Source organism: Salmo salar, chromosome 14 (genome assembly GCF_965601325.2).
Source record: "Salmo salar chromosome 14, fSalSal1, whole genome shotgun sequence".
Taxonomy (NCBI): domain Eukaryota; kingdom Metazoa; phylum Chordata; class Actinopteri; order Salmoniformes; family Salmonidae; genus Salmo; species Salmo salar.
Window position 1 is genome coordinate 17802567 of NC_138304.1, and position 14006 is coordinate 17816572.

The 14006-nt window shown below is 43.7% G+C and overlaps 1 protein-coding gene across 1 annotated transcript in view; it reads left to right on the top strand.

The window, feature by feature from the left end:
- Nucleotides 1–14006, top strand: part of LOC106568876 (solute carrier family 53 member 1) — a 32611-nt gene that overhangs the window by 10479 nt on the left and 8126 nt on the right. The window contains exons 3-9 of the mRNA XM_045693983.2: nucleotides 9563–9664; nucleotides 10050–10270; nucleotides 11674–11823; nucleotides 11985–12150; nucleotides 12404–12591; nucleotides 13066–13245; nucleotides 13492–13654. Of these exons, the coding sequence (XP_045549939.1) occupies nucleotides 9563–9664; nucleotides 10050–10270; nucleotides 11674–11823; nucleotides 11985–12150; nucleotides 12404–12591; nucleotides 13066–13245; nucleotides 13492–13654 (1170 nt within the window). The remainder of the gene's footprint in view (nucleotides 1–9562; nucleotides 9665–10049; nucleotides 10271–11673; nucleotides 11824–11984; nucleotides 12151–12403; nucleotides 12592–13065; nucleotides 13246–13491; nucleotides 13655–14006) is intronic.

Sequence of the window (14006 nt, forward strand, 5' to 3'; positions counted from 1 at the left end):
AATTACTCTAGGGGTGTTTTAACAGGTAAGCCTCTTAAGAACTTTGCGCACGGGGAGGTGTACAATATTTCACCATTATTCTTTTTAAAGCTCTTCAAGCTCTGTCAAATTAGTTGTTGATAATTGCTAGACAGCCATTTTCAAGTCTTGTCATAGATTGTCAAGTTGATTTAAGTCAAAACTGTAACTAGGCCCCTCAGGAACATTCAATGTCGTCTTGGAAAGCCACTCAAGTGTATATTTGGCCTGGTGTTTTAGGTTATTGTCCTGCTGTTTCCCAGTGTCTGTTGGAAAGCATACTGAAATCAGGTTGTCCTGTAGGATTGGCTCTACTCAGTTTCTTTTTATCCTGAAAAACGATGACAAGCATACCTATAACATGATGCAGCCATCACCATGCTTGAAAATATGAAGTATTTGGAATGTGATGTGTTGTGTTGGATTTGCCGCAAACGTAACACTTTGTATTCAGGACAAAGCTGCAGTTTTACTTTAGTGCCTTATTGCAAACAGGATGCATGTTTTGGAATATTTTAGGTTAGTACTATTGTGGAGTAACTACAATGTTGTTGATCCATCCTCAGTTTTCTCCCATCACAGCTATTATTTTTTTATTTTACCTTTATTTAACTAGGCAAGTCAGTAAGAACAAATTCTTATTTTCAATGACTGCCTTGTTCAGGGGCAGAACGACAGTTTTTTTTACCTTGTCAGCTCGGGGATTCTATCTTGCAACCTTTCGGTTACTAGTCCAATGCTCTAACCACTAGGCTACCTGCCGCCCCAGGTAAACGCTGTAACTGATTTAAAATCACCATTGGCCTCATGGTGAAATCCCTGAGCGGTTTCCTTCCTCTCCAGCAACTGAGTTAGGAAGACGTCTGTATCTTTGTAGTGACTGGGTGTATTGATACACCATCCAAAGCCTAATTAATAACTTCACCATGCTCAAAGGGATGTTTAAAAAGGTAGGTGGGTGCCATTAGGTAGGTGCCCTTTTGCACGGAATTGGAAAACCTCCTTGGTCTTTGTGGTTGGATATGTGCTTACAATTCACTACTCGACTGAGGGACCTAACAATTATCTGTATGTGTGGGGTCTAGAGATGGGTTAGTCATTAAAAAAAAAACACTAATATTGCACACAGAGTCCATCCAACCTATTATGTGACTTGTTAAGCATTTTTACTCCTGAACTTTGTTATGGCAAGCCTAAAGGGGTTGAATACTTATTGACTCAAGACATTTCAGCTTTTAATGTTTGATTAATTTGTGAACGTTTCTTAAAAACATAATTCCACTTTGACATCATGGGGTATTGTGTAGATCAGTGACACCATCTCATTTCAGGCTGTAACACAACAACATGTGGAAAAGGTCAAGGGGGTTGAATATGTTCTGAAGACACTGGATATCCCTGGGTTTCTTCGGCGCAAAAACAAACACAGATTCCTGTGTTCATCTGCGCTCATAGTTCAACATCACTGCCACTGATAGGATTGGAGCGAGTCGATCTCTGGGTCTGTAGGTGCTGTTGCTATGGCTGGACAGTGGACACGTGGCCTGAAGTGTTGCCCAAGTTGAAACTCGATTCATCAGTGCTGTCGGCAAAAAAGTATTGGGACACTGTTAAGCTCCCAGTGTGTTTACTGTAATAGCAATGTAGTAACCAACTGGTGTTATATAACCAAGAAGACACCGCAGTCCGCACACCGTGAAACTCTCAACCAAGTGTTTTTGATTTTTGTTAATACCCTTAGCTCTTTGTTCAGTAGGCCTACCCTTTCCAAACTCTCAACTGCAGACCGCAGTCGTCTTTGTTTTCATCGCTATGATACGCCGTAGATGCGTTCACTACATGAATTAGGCCGAAAGGCACCGTTTTTATTTTCTTCCAATCAACACATGATAATAGAACTGTGATTGTTGTGATCGCTGCAGCTGTTCGTCAGTGTGTTGTGTGAGTGTGTCAGAGAGAACGGGAGCGAGGATGCGACCTACCCACGTGTGGTAAATGACAGTTATGAATGGCTGTTGCTTATGAATATGTGTGTGGGTGTGTGTTGATTATCTCGGCTGCTGTTTTCGTGCCATTACGCGTGTGTGTGTGTGCCAGAACTGGGTGTAAATAGCTGTTATTTGCCATGGCAGACTAACGATAATCACAGGCCCATTTTAGGCTAAATTGAATGTAATTGAAAAGTTAATGATGGTCCTTGGAAACAGCTGAGGTTTGCAGACTTGTGAGGTTGGTTTCGCCCGTTAATTTTCACACACAGACATCATGATGTCACTTCACCAGCACGCTCACAAGTCTGACTTCACTGCCACCACCATCTTACCCACCGTGTCAAAATAGTTTTAAGGGTCTTTCTTCAACCAAATAGGCCAACAATGTGTGCCTACTAGTCAGCCTCTCCTGTGATTTGGCAGTGTGTCACCCAGCTGTGTGTAGATTGGTTGGTGTATATCTCCAATCTTGTCAGCCCTCCTCGGGGCCCAGACGGCCTCAGTGACCCAGTTCTGTAGAGCTATATAGAGTTACCCAAACCAGTTAAACAGGGGCTGGCTACCAGTACTACAGTGACTGTTACCACGCCCTGGGGCAGTTGATAAACTCCCGGGTTGATTAACGTTAACTTCTTACACTGGGGGGGGTCAACACAATATTAGGAAGGTGTTCTTAATGTTTTGTACACTTTGTGTACATTGAACATGATAAACAACATCACACCAGAAAAGGGTTTTATTGGGTGATATATAGCAGAGGCAGCCCATAGCCTATTGAGGGATTCATAGCAATTCAATAATATTAAGATCCCATTGGTATTCAAGCAACATCTTCTGCACCTTTGTACAGTTGCGAGATATATATATATATATATATATCTCTCACAAAAGTGAGTACAAACCCTCATATTTTTGTAAATATTTGAGTATATCTTTTCATGTGACAACACTGAAGAAATGACACTTTGCTACAATGTAAAGTAGTAAGTGTACAGCTTGTATAACAGTGTAAATTTGCTGTCCCCTTAAAATAACACAACACACAGCCATTAATGTCTAAACCGCTGGCAACAAAAGTGAGTACACCCCTAAGTGAAAATATCCAAATTGGGCCCAAAGTGTCAATATTTTGTGTGGCCACCATCACCATCATTTTCCAGCACTGCCTCTTGGGCATGGAGTTCACCAGATCTTCACAGGTTGCCACTGGAGTCCTCTTCCACTCCTCCATGACGACATCACGGAGCTGGTGGATGTTAGAGACCTTGCACTCCTCCACCTTCCGTTTGAGCATGCCCCACAGATGCTCAATAGGGTTTAGGTCTGGAGACATGCTTGGCCAGTCCATCACCTTTACCCTCAGCTTCTTTAGCAAGGCAGTGGTCGTCTTGGAGGGGTGTTTGGGGTCGTTATCATGTTGGAATACTGCCCTGCGGCCCAGTCTCCGAAGGGAGGGGATCATGCTCTGCTTCAGTATGTCACAGTACATGTTGGCTTTCATGGTTCCCTCAATGAACTGTAGCTCCCCAGAGCCGGCAGCACTCATGCAGCGCCAGACCATGACACTCCCACCACCATGCTTGACTGTAGGCAAGACACACTTGTTTTTGTACTCCTCACCTGGTTGCCGCCACACACGCTTGACACCATCTGAACCAAATAAGTTTATTGGTCTCATCAGACCACAGGACATGGTTCCAGTAATCCATGTCCTTAGTCTGCTTGTCTTCAGCAAACTGTTTGCGGGCTTTCTTGTGCATCATCTTTAGAAGAGGCTTCCTTCTGGGACGACAGCCATGCAGACCAATTTGATGCAGTGTGCGGCGTATGGTCTGAGCACTGACAGGCTGACCCCCCACCCCTTCAACCTCTGCAGCAATGCTGGCAGCACTCATACGTCTATTTCCCAAAGACAACCTCTGGATATGACGCTGAGCACGTGCACTCAACTTCTTTGGTCGACCATGGCGAGGCCTGTTCTGAGTGGAACCTGTCCTGTTAAACCGCTGTATGGTCTTGGCCACCGTGCTGCAGCTCAGTTTCAGGGTCTTGGCAATCTTCTTATAGCCCAGGCCATCTTTATGTGGAGCAACAATTCTTTTTTTCAGATCCTCAGAGAGTTCTTTGCCATGAGGTGCCATTTTGAACTTCCAGTGACCAGTCAGTATGAGGGAGTGTGAGAGCGATGACACTAAATTTAACACACCTGCTCCCCATTCACACCTGAGACCTTGTAACACTAACGAGTCACATGACACCGGGGAGGGAAAATGGCTAATTGGGCCCAATTTGGACATTTTCACTTAGGGGTGTACTCACTTTTGTTGCCAGCGGTTTAGACATTAATGGCTGTGTGTTGTGTTATTTTGAGGGGACAGCAAATTTGCACTGTTATACAAGCTGTACACTCACTACTTTACATTGTAGCAAAGTGTCATTTCTTCAGTGTTGTCACATGAAAAGATATACTCAAATATTTACAAAAATGTGAGGGGTGTACTCACTTTTGTGAGATACTATATATATGGCCTAAGACAATGGAAAAACAAGAAAAGGGACATTGAGGAAGAACTGTCAATTTAGTCCATGATTCAGCCACAGTCAGGATCCCTGTCTGAGATAAAATAGCATATCTTTTAATAAAATGAGCTCTATTTAATCTGCAGAGTCACAACAACCCCTCTTGGATAGTCCCCACTCAGATTTGGTCATCATGTGTCACTGTATATTGAAACTGGAGTCATAACACATACATTTATGTGAAGAAAGAAATTAAAATCATGTCATTACCCATCTACGTAAAATGTATTTCTCCCTCAAAACTTTGAACTTGTTTTTGTCATCCGCTAGATTTAGCGAACTGAGACGTCACCGAAGCTTATTAGAGGACAGTAGGGGGAAAGCACTGTGAAGATCCTTTATAAAAACATTTAATTTACATTTCTCTACGACCTTTTGACTGAAGACACGTGCAAAACAGAGAGAGCCTGAAAGGCCAGTAAAAGGGATATTTGGAGACTTTCCCGCCAACAGCACTAGCACAGACTAACATCCTGTTCAGCATACAGTTCTACAGGGAGTGTTCTGAGTTGTCTCTTTTAGCTATTATATCCATTCACTCATCCATCAGTCTCCCCATCCTCTCTTCCTCCAGTGGATTCAGACTAACGATGACCTCTCTCATAGCAGTTTTTGTTGTTGTTGCAGACCAGTGCAGGGGATTTTTCTGCATAGAAAATCCTTGGACGGGCTGCCTACATGTTTTTTTTCGGGCTGCCTAAGTCCAAACGGAGTTTAAAAAATAAATAAAAAACACTTTCAGTGTAAACTTAAATGACTGAAACCAGATGAAGTATGTAGAAAAGATATGGACCTATATACTTTTTTTTTCTTACATAATCTTTGAAGACTAACAACAAAATAAAAGCTAGACAGTCAGGGACAATTGAAAATTCCCCAAACTATGAATTGAGGAGTATTGAATTTGTTATTATGTTTGAGCATTAGAACACTGCATTAGCCATGGCAAAATGCATGAAATTGGCAACCTTTTTTCTCAGCTCCATGGTAACGTGTAGAATTGCAGGAAATTTGCTTTAAAACTGCAAAAACAAATCACTACACCGCCAAGATGGGGGCCTCAAATGTTCTTGCCCAGGCACCGGACAGAATTCAGCTGCTCTGACTGGCTGACCACACCCTTTGTCTAAGCCCCATTTTGATCCAGAAAAAAACCCTTCCAGTGATTAATCTTCTGCTGCAAATGTCTGAATGCATGTGTCCTTGCGTATGTAATGTATTCATGATAGACTCGTTCTACAGAAAGTGGAAGGATGAGCGTTTTGTTATGAATCAGCGTTTCTCATCTAAGGCAAAAAGCGACTAGGGTGATGAATCCTTTCCTCTCAGATCATCCCAGCCTATCACATTTCTAGTTCATTTCAGCATCTTTGGTCCTACAAAATACATGGGATTTTGTACCATAGTTTCAAAACCGATTTCAGGAAACCAAGTCATCGAGGATGTAATTTTCCTTAACTCCAGTGGGGGGGGCCACAGTATGTGCCAGTTTCTAATCTATCCAAGCACAAATGCACCTGATTAAAAACGTACATGGAACCCTACATGAGCACGTAAGAGGAAGGTAGACTCCTTGAAATATCCCTGACAGCCACCCAGTGTTTTCCAGACCACAGTCTGGTTGTTCTGACTCACAGATAGTGCTCAGACACTGAGTCAGAGGCACCTGTCTGGACGGACTACCCATAGCTCTACTGTAAGTGAACATAATACTGTAACACTGGGAATTACTCTGAACCATCCCGCTGCCCTCTCTCCAACGGCTCCTCCTGCTGGCCTTCTGAGGTATTACAGGAGTGAGGCAGCACTGTATCGAGGCGGCACTGTATCGAGGCACATACTAAACTGTCTTTAAATGACTTTAGACCCCCCCCTCTCAGTTAAACCGGCGGCCCAGGGAACCCCATCATACATTAGCAAAAAATACAAAAATGTCTTATCAGGTGAATGAAAAATGGCAAGGAGAAGTGTGGGTGGACCATTTCAGTTTGTCCGTGATGTGTACGCCGAGGAACTTAACTTTCCACCCTCTCCACTACTGTCCCGTTAATGTGGATAGGGGGCTGCTCCCTCTGCTGTTTCCTGAAGTCCACGATTATCTTTGTTTTGTTGACATTGAGTGTGAGGTTATTTTCCTGACACCACACTTTAAGGTAACAGGGTTGACCTTTAAAATGAGGTATAGATTTTGAATCACAAGTAAATAATAATCTTCAGAAATGACTTTGTCAAAGCAACAAAATAACGAGGTCTTCACAGTGATGGTGAAAACTTGGAGAAATGGTGGTTAAAATCTTCCTAGAAGTCAGAGGTTGCACGGAGGGCATGTCAAAATGCAGAATGTTGGCAATTTAGTAAATCTTTCTTCATATAAAAGAAAATCTGATTTATTGAATTCTCCATGTGGTCTATATTAAAGGGCACTTCATGGAATATAACAGGCTTTTAAAATTCAATATTGCTGCACAATTTATACTTAAAATATCAAAGGGATGCAAAAGACACTCATTTCGTTGAACCACCCAATTTGCTCAATATTAGGAGTTGAGAAATAAAGTTGACGTTATTAGAAAGAAGATATTCTCCTGTAGGTATGTCATACAATACCCCCAGACCCCCGGTTGAATACCCCTCCCTGCTTTAGACCAGTGTTCCTAAAAAGCTGAAATGTGTGCAGGCTTCAGTCTCAAGTGTAACACCGTTTTAAACACCTGATTCAACTAATCCACAATATGAAATCGGGTGTTTTAGTGCTAAGCTGGGACAAAAACCTGCACACACTGCAGGGCCTCCGGGAGGACCAGGAGTAAAGAACACGTCGTACATGTCCGTCCATTTTCTTCCCGTAGAAATTGGAACCGTTTCAGTCTCTCGCAGCAGTCTAGTGTTCTAACCACTGCTGTGTTCTCTGCATGAAAATATTAGCCTTCTATGAAACATTAGCTCTCTTCCTTCAAAACATTGCAAAGCCGCTTTTCACCTCTATCAAAACATTCTCACCCTCTACTGTGTGTGAACTCTCCGACATGGCTAGCTGTTCTACGTTCGAAAAGACCTCTGCAGCTCTCAGCGTTATGAACGTACTAGAACTGCTGTCTGTTGTCATAACACTGTCCACGTCATCTCCACCATGTCATGCCACCTGAATGTGCTGAATAAGCTAACTTCGAGAGGTTAAGTAATGACAGTGTAATGTATGTACAGAAAACTTGCTCTCTACGGAGCCTCACAATACCGTACCATCTCTTAGGACAGCCTCTGTCAATGCAGACTTAGGTAGGCAAGACACTAATATCATCAAAATCAATATATCATATGTTTTTGGGCAAGTTCATTAGTTCTGGCCTGATTAAGTAGAATCCTGAAGAATAATGTAAAAGCTACAGTTTATATTACTAAAACATAAGTTGAAAATTGCTGCTTCTTGTTGTCATGGATTTGTAATTATAGCAGTGTCAAAACACTGTTTTTAAATATAATATAATAATCAATATGCTGCAATAAGTTGTGATATGTTGAAGACAAAAATTACACACACGTCACACTTGTGTTCAGATTACTGTATTTAGCAAAATTAGTACCATTTTAAAAACTGCTCAGGCGCCAATATTTACCAATCGGTCACTCTAGACTGAAATTGATTAGCTTGTTCTACTGTAATCAATAGAGCGTGCAAATGAATCACTCGCATCGATATTGTATTGAAATCAATGGAACTGGGACAGGTATAGTTTGCGCTCCTTTTAAAAGAAAAACCACAACAAACCTGGGTATACAACATGTAACTGTCGATAGATGAGAACCTGTAGTAGGCTTTTATCAACTCATCTCCTTGTAGGAAAATGTTTATGGTAGATATGAAATAGGAAACGCAAAAACTTTTTGACTGGATCATTTCAACGAATCGTCTCTCCACACGTAGTTCTAAATAGTGACGGGTTGCTTTCGTTTCAGTGATGACTGTCAAATCCGTGTATTAGTTTGTGGCCAGCGACTTTTATACAGAGAACGCCCCGAATTGTCTGTGCTATTTCAAGTTTGAAAATGACAATGTCGTTAAGTCCGGCGACGGACAGACGCGTATGACAAAATCAACGGCACCTAACCAAATATGTGAATCTGATTGAAGCAATCCATTTAGTGTTGGCGTGATGACTATACACTCTTTATAATAACATCTCCAATCCGACGTAAAACGGATGTTTCATTCCACTAAACTTTGTGGTGAAAATGCAAGCTTGTGTAATGTAGTAATATGTTTTGTCCACCATATGGAAATGAGTGTAATTTAATATAATTAATTCAGTATTTCCATATTTTTTACCTTTTATTTAACTAGGCAAGTCAGTTAAGAACAAATTCTTATTTTCAATGACCTAGGAACAGTGGGTTAAACGGCCTTGTTCAGGAGCAGAACGACAGATTTTTACCTTGTCAGCTCGGGGATTCAATCTTGCAACCTTTCGGTTACAAGTCCAATGCTCTAACCACTAGGCTACCCTGCCGCCCCAATATATGAGGATAGTAAATGTAGCATACTCACACATTTACAATAATGACATCCATTTCTTTCTACTTTAACCATGGAGAGAGTTTAGAAATGCTCCTAAGCACAATTTTAACAAGGCGCTCTAGATTAGAGCGTCCATAGGGTCTGTGCAGCAGGATGAACGTTTGACGTCCCTACTTAAGACTCCAGTCGTTTCACATGTTTTGATGTATTCCCTTCTAAACAAGCTTTCTTCTAAGTTGACTAGATAGTTAAATATGGGCTGCTAGTGTTTAAATGCATCAAATATGTGAAATGACTGGGTTGAGGCTATCTTTGGCGAAAGGACCACTGCTCAATATCACACGTGGGAAAAATAGCAAGGTCTCAAAGACATTTGCAAACATCAGCTTGTCTGGAAAAGAGAGAAGATGAATATCACCTCGTTTTTCCTTGTGCTTCAAATCTTCTCCTGTCTTTCCAGTCACAGACGAGGACACAGTCAAGAGGTACTACGCCAAGTTTGAGGAGAAGTTCTTTCAGACGTGCGAGAAGGAGCTGGCCAAAATCAACACATTCTACTCTGGTAACTGTGCATGTTGCTCGATGTCATGCACCTGATATAACCAAACCACAGTTTGTTTCTCTACTTAGCTAGCCTATTTCTATGATTGTACCAAAAAAAGACCAACAGCACATTCACATTGCATTACTAGCAAACAGTCACATTCTCCTCCACAGGTCTAGGCCACTAATGACCCATCTGGTCAGAAGACAAACATGAATCCCTTAGGGACTGAGTCTTCCTGCCAAAGACCAATAGTTAGGCAACAGAGACCGAATCAGACTGCCTCTCTCTTACACAATCTCCCGGTCTCTCTTACTCAATCTCCCTCTCTCTCCCCTTCTTCCCATGACCCTGCCTCTCCCTCTCTTCTCCCCCCCCCCCCCCCTCTCTCTCTCTCTCCCAGAAAAGCTAGCCGAGGCCCAGCGCCGTTTCGCCACGCTGCAGAATGAGCTGCAGTCTTCACTGGATGCCCAGCGGGAGAGCAGCATGCAGGGCCTCCGTCGCCGCCGCAAGGCCGTCTTCCACCTGTCCCAGCAGGAGCGCTGCAAACACCGCAACATCAAAGACCTGCAACTGGCCTTCTCAGAGTTTTACCTCAGCCTCATCCTGCTGCAGAACTACCAGGTTAGTAGACACTACCCCTTAGACACTACCCCTTAGACACCGCCCCCTAGACACCGCCCCCTAGACACTGCCCCCTAGACACTGCCCCTTAGACACTGCCCCTTAGACACTGCCCCTTAGACACTGCCCCTTAGACACTGCCCCTTAGACACTGCCCCTTAGACACTGCCCCTTAGACACTGCCCCCTAGACACTACCCCCTAGACACTGCCCCTTAGACACTGCCTCATCTTGCTGCACAACTACAAAGTTAGACCCTTGGGCGGTATCCAGATTTTTATATTGTAAAACCGGGCTTCACTCATCCAGGGATTTAAGGTATTACCGGCATAGCGCACAAGGGGGTGCTAAAAACACAAGAAAAGCCCATTGGGCCTCTATTACCAGAATACTAACAAAAGTAGCACAAACTAATAGTGAAAACACATAGACGCTGTTAGCTAAATGCTAACGTGCGAAAACGAACAAACTAATTTCAAAGACAGGCAAATCCAGCTCATAAAGCTATGCAAGCATAGCTAGTAGCTACCAAATGTAATTTTCGGTGAGTGTGGACATTTACAAGCGAACGTGAACGAGAGAAATTGTGCAAATGAGCCAAGTTGTGATGCATGCTTTTCTGAAGGTAGAGCAGCATGTGTACATGGAGCAGAGGGGAGAAGAACGGAGGAGACAAAAAAAAACGCTAGTAGGAAGCACAGGGAAAAAATGGCAGCTGTACAGAACTCATCCAGAGCTCTTTGACTTCTGGCAGAAAGCCATTATGAGATATCTGATGGCAAACATTTAGTAGTGAATTGAATTGTAACTTCATCACCTCATGTGCGCTGCACAACAGAGACTCGTCGATAGATAGACTGCTATGGACTCACCAGCTCTCGCTTTCTCCCGTTGTGCTATTTACAAACAAACACGTGACTGGCATAACTGTTCTGGGGAACTACAGTAAGCTTCATATTGTAAGATCATGTGAAACAGGTGAAATGAAGAACACAATCCGTTTTATCTCTCGAATGTATTGCACATGTTGACTGCAGGTGTTAAAAAGGTAGCTACAAATATTACAACATATTGAAAAACGTCAAAGAAATAGTTTTGACGGTATCGAAAAACATTCCCGTGGCCTTTTTTCCAAATACCCCGGTATACGGTATACCAACCAACCTAATAGACACTACCCCTAGATATTACCCCCTATACACTATTTCAGGATTCTACCTCAGCCTCATCCTGCTGCAGAACTACCAAGTTAGGTACCAGCTCCTAATCACCAAACCCTAGACACTACCGCTAACCCTAACCTTGTCCTGTGTCACCTTCTGATCCATTGCAACAAGTTTTCGTCCTAAAAATTCTCCGGGAGACTCCTATTATAACCCTTCAACTGTTTCTCCTCTCCCCAGAATCTGAACTTCACAGGTTTCCGTAAGATCTTGAAGAAGCATGATAAGATCCTGGAGACGTCGCGGGGGGCCGACTGGCGCGTGGCCCACGTGGAGGTGGCCCCCTTCTACACCTGCAAGAAGATCACCCAGCTCATCTCTGAGACTGAGGTACTGGACTGGACAGCCATTTTGTTTCCCCCTCTTATCAATGAAAAGCATTGGCTAGTAGCAATGTACTATAATCATTTCAGTTTTATTCGCTTATCATCTTGTCTTTTAGCTGTGACACAATCTCTTCCTTTCTCGCTCGGTCTCCACCGCTCCCTCAGGCCCTGGTAACACAAGAGTTGGAGGGAGGAGACAGACAGAGAGCCATGAAGAGACTACGAGTGCCCCCACTGGGTGCTGCACAGCCTGCTCCGGCGTGGACCACCTTTAGGGTCGGCTTGTACTGTGGCGTCTTCCTCGTCCTCATGGTCACCGTCGTCATCACAGGTACGACCGTCATCCCTCCCTCCCTCCCTCCCTCCCTCCCTCCCTCCCTCCCTCCCTCCCTCCCTCCCTCCCTCCCTCCCTCCCTCCCCATTTCTACGGGCCTAAGTGCGCTAGTTCAGGATTTGACAGCTCAGTTGTTGACAGAAAGCTAACGTTAATGTGTTATTAATGGGTTAAAGGTTATTAAAGAGTTATTAATGGGTTATTGTTATTAATATGTTATTAATGGGTTATTAACCATCCTGCCCTCTAGCTGCGGTTGTGATAGAGAATGCCAACGTGTGGCCACTGGTGAGGATCTACCGCGGCGGCTTCCTGCTGATCGAGTTCCTCTTCCTGCTGGGCATCAACACGTACGGCTGGCGCCAGGCGGGGGTCAACCATGTGCTCATCTTCGAGCTCAACCCCCGCAACAACCTCTCCCACCAGCACCTCTTTGAGGTAAGAGTTTGGTCCCGCGTGGCTCAGTTGGGAGAGCATGGCGCTTGCAACGTCAGGATTTTTGGGTTCGATTCCCGGGGCCACTCGTAAGTAAAATGTATGCGCGCATAACTAAGTCACTTTGGATAAAAGCGTCTTCTGAATGGCTCGTATATAGTAGTTTGGTCCCAGAAGTTTGTTGTTGGATACTGGTTGAGTTTTAGTCATATCGTTCTGATTATTACTTCTACCTATGTGGCTTTTTATGGTCACATTTAGTGTAGTGTTACTGAATCTAGCTTTTCGCGTTAGTATCAAGTCATTTGCTTGAATTCTCTCCCTCTCTCTCTTAAATTTAAACTAGCTTTATTGGCATGAAAGGAGCAAATCAACTGTTGCAATAGCAATAAGCAGTAGAACGGAATGACACTGTAATAGATAGCATTTTCAATCAAATTCCAACACCAGTTAACCTCCCTCCTCTCCTCCACATAGATTGCTGGTTTCCTGGGGGTGCTGTGGTGTATGAGCATCCTGTCCTGTCTGTTCTCCAAGTCCATCCTGGTGCCCATGCAGGCCAACCCGCTGGTCCTCTACGGCTTCTTCTTCCTCTTCCTCATCAACCCCTTCAAGACCCTCTACTACAAGTCACGCTTCTGGCTCCTCAAACTGCTGGTGAGACGCTCAGAATGAATGTAGAAGTGCACTGTCAAATGTTATATGGGCTCTGAACATGTCTGAACATGTGCCTGTCATCATGATGGGGGAAGGGCAACATTTTATGTTGCCAAATGCTCTGTCTTTGTTGTCCTATGCATCCTTAGTCAGTAATATATATCTCTTTCCCTCTCACGATCTCTCTCTTCCCTCTCTCCATTCCCCACCTCTCTACCTTTCTCCCTAATCCTCCCTGTCCTCCAGTTCCGTGTGGTGACAGCCCCGTTCCACAGGGTAGAGTTTGCAGACTTCTGGCTGGCCGACCAGCTGAACTCTCTAGGGGTGGTTCTGATGGACCTGGAGTACCTCATCTGTTTCTACAGCTTTGAGCTCGACTGGAAGCAACAAGACGGGCTACTGCACGACAGTAAGCAACGGACACACACACACACAATAACACACTCCAAGCTCTATGGAAAATAAGTTTGTTAGTTTGACTTTCAATCAGTCAGCTGAACAATCAGGGCTTTTCTAATTTCTGGTGGCTACTTTCATTTCTCTCTTCCTCTCCTTTATCCCCGTCTCCTCTCTCTTTCTCACTCTCACTCATCACAACACGCAGCCTTATCCAAACATACAAATCTCAGTCAAAACAAGCCCACACTAAACATACCCTCAAGACTTTTGTCCAAACAAACATAACCTGGTCCACAGACAGCTCACTCCAAACACTATCCAGTCCAAATAAACATACACACCACCAACTAGCCTTGTTCAAG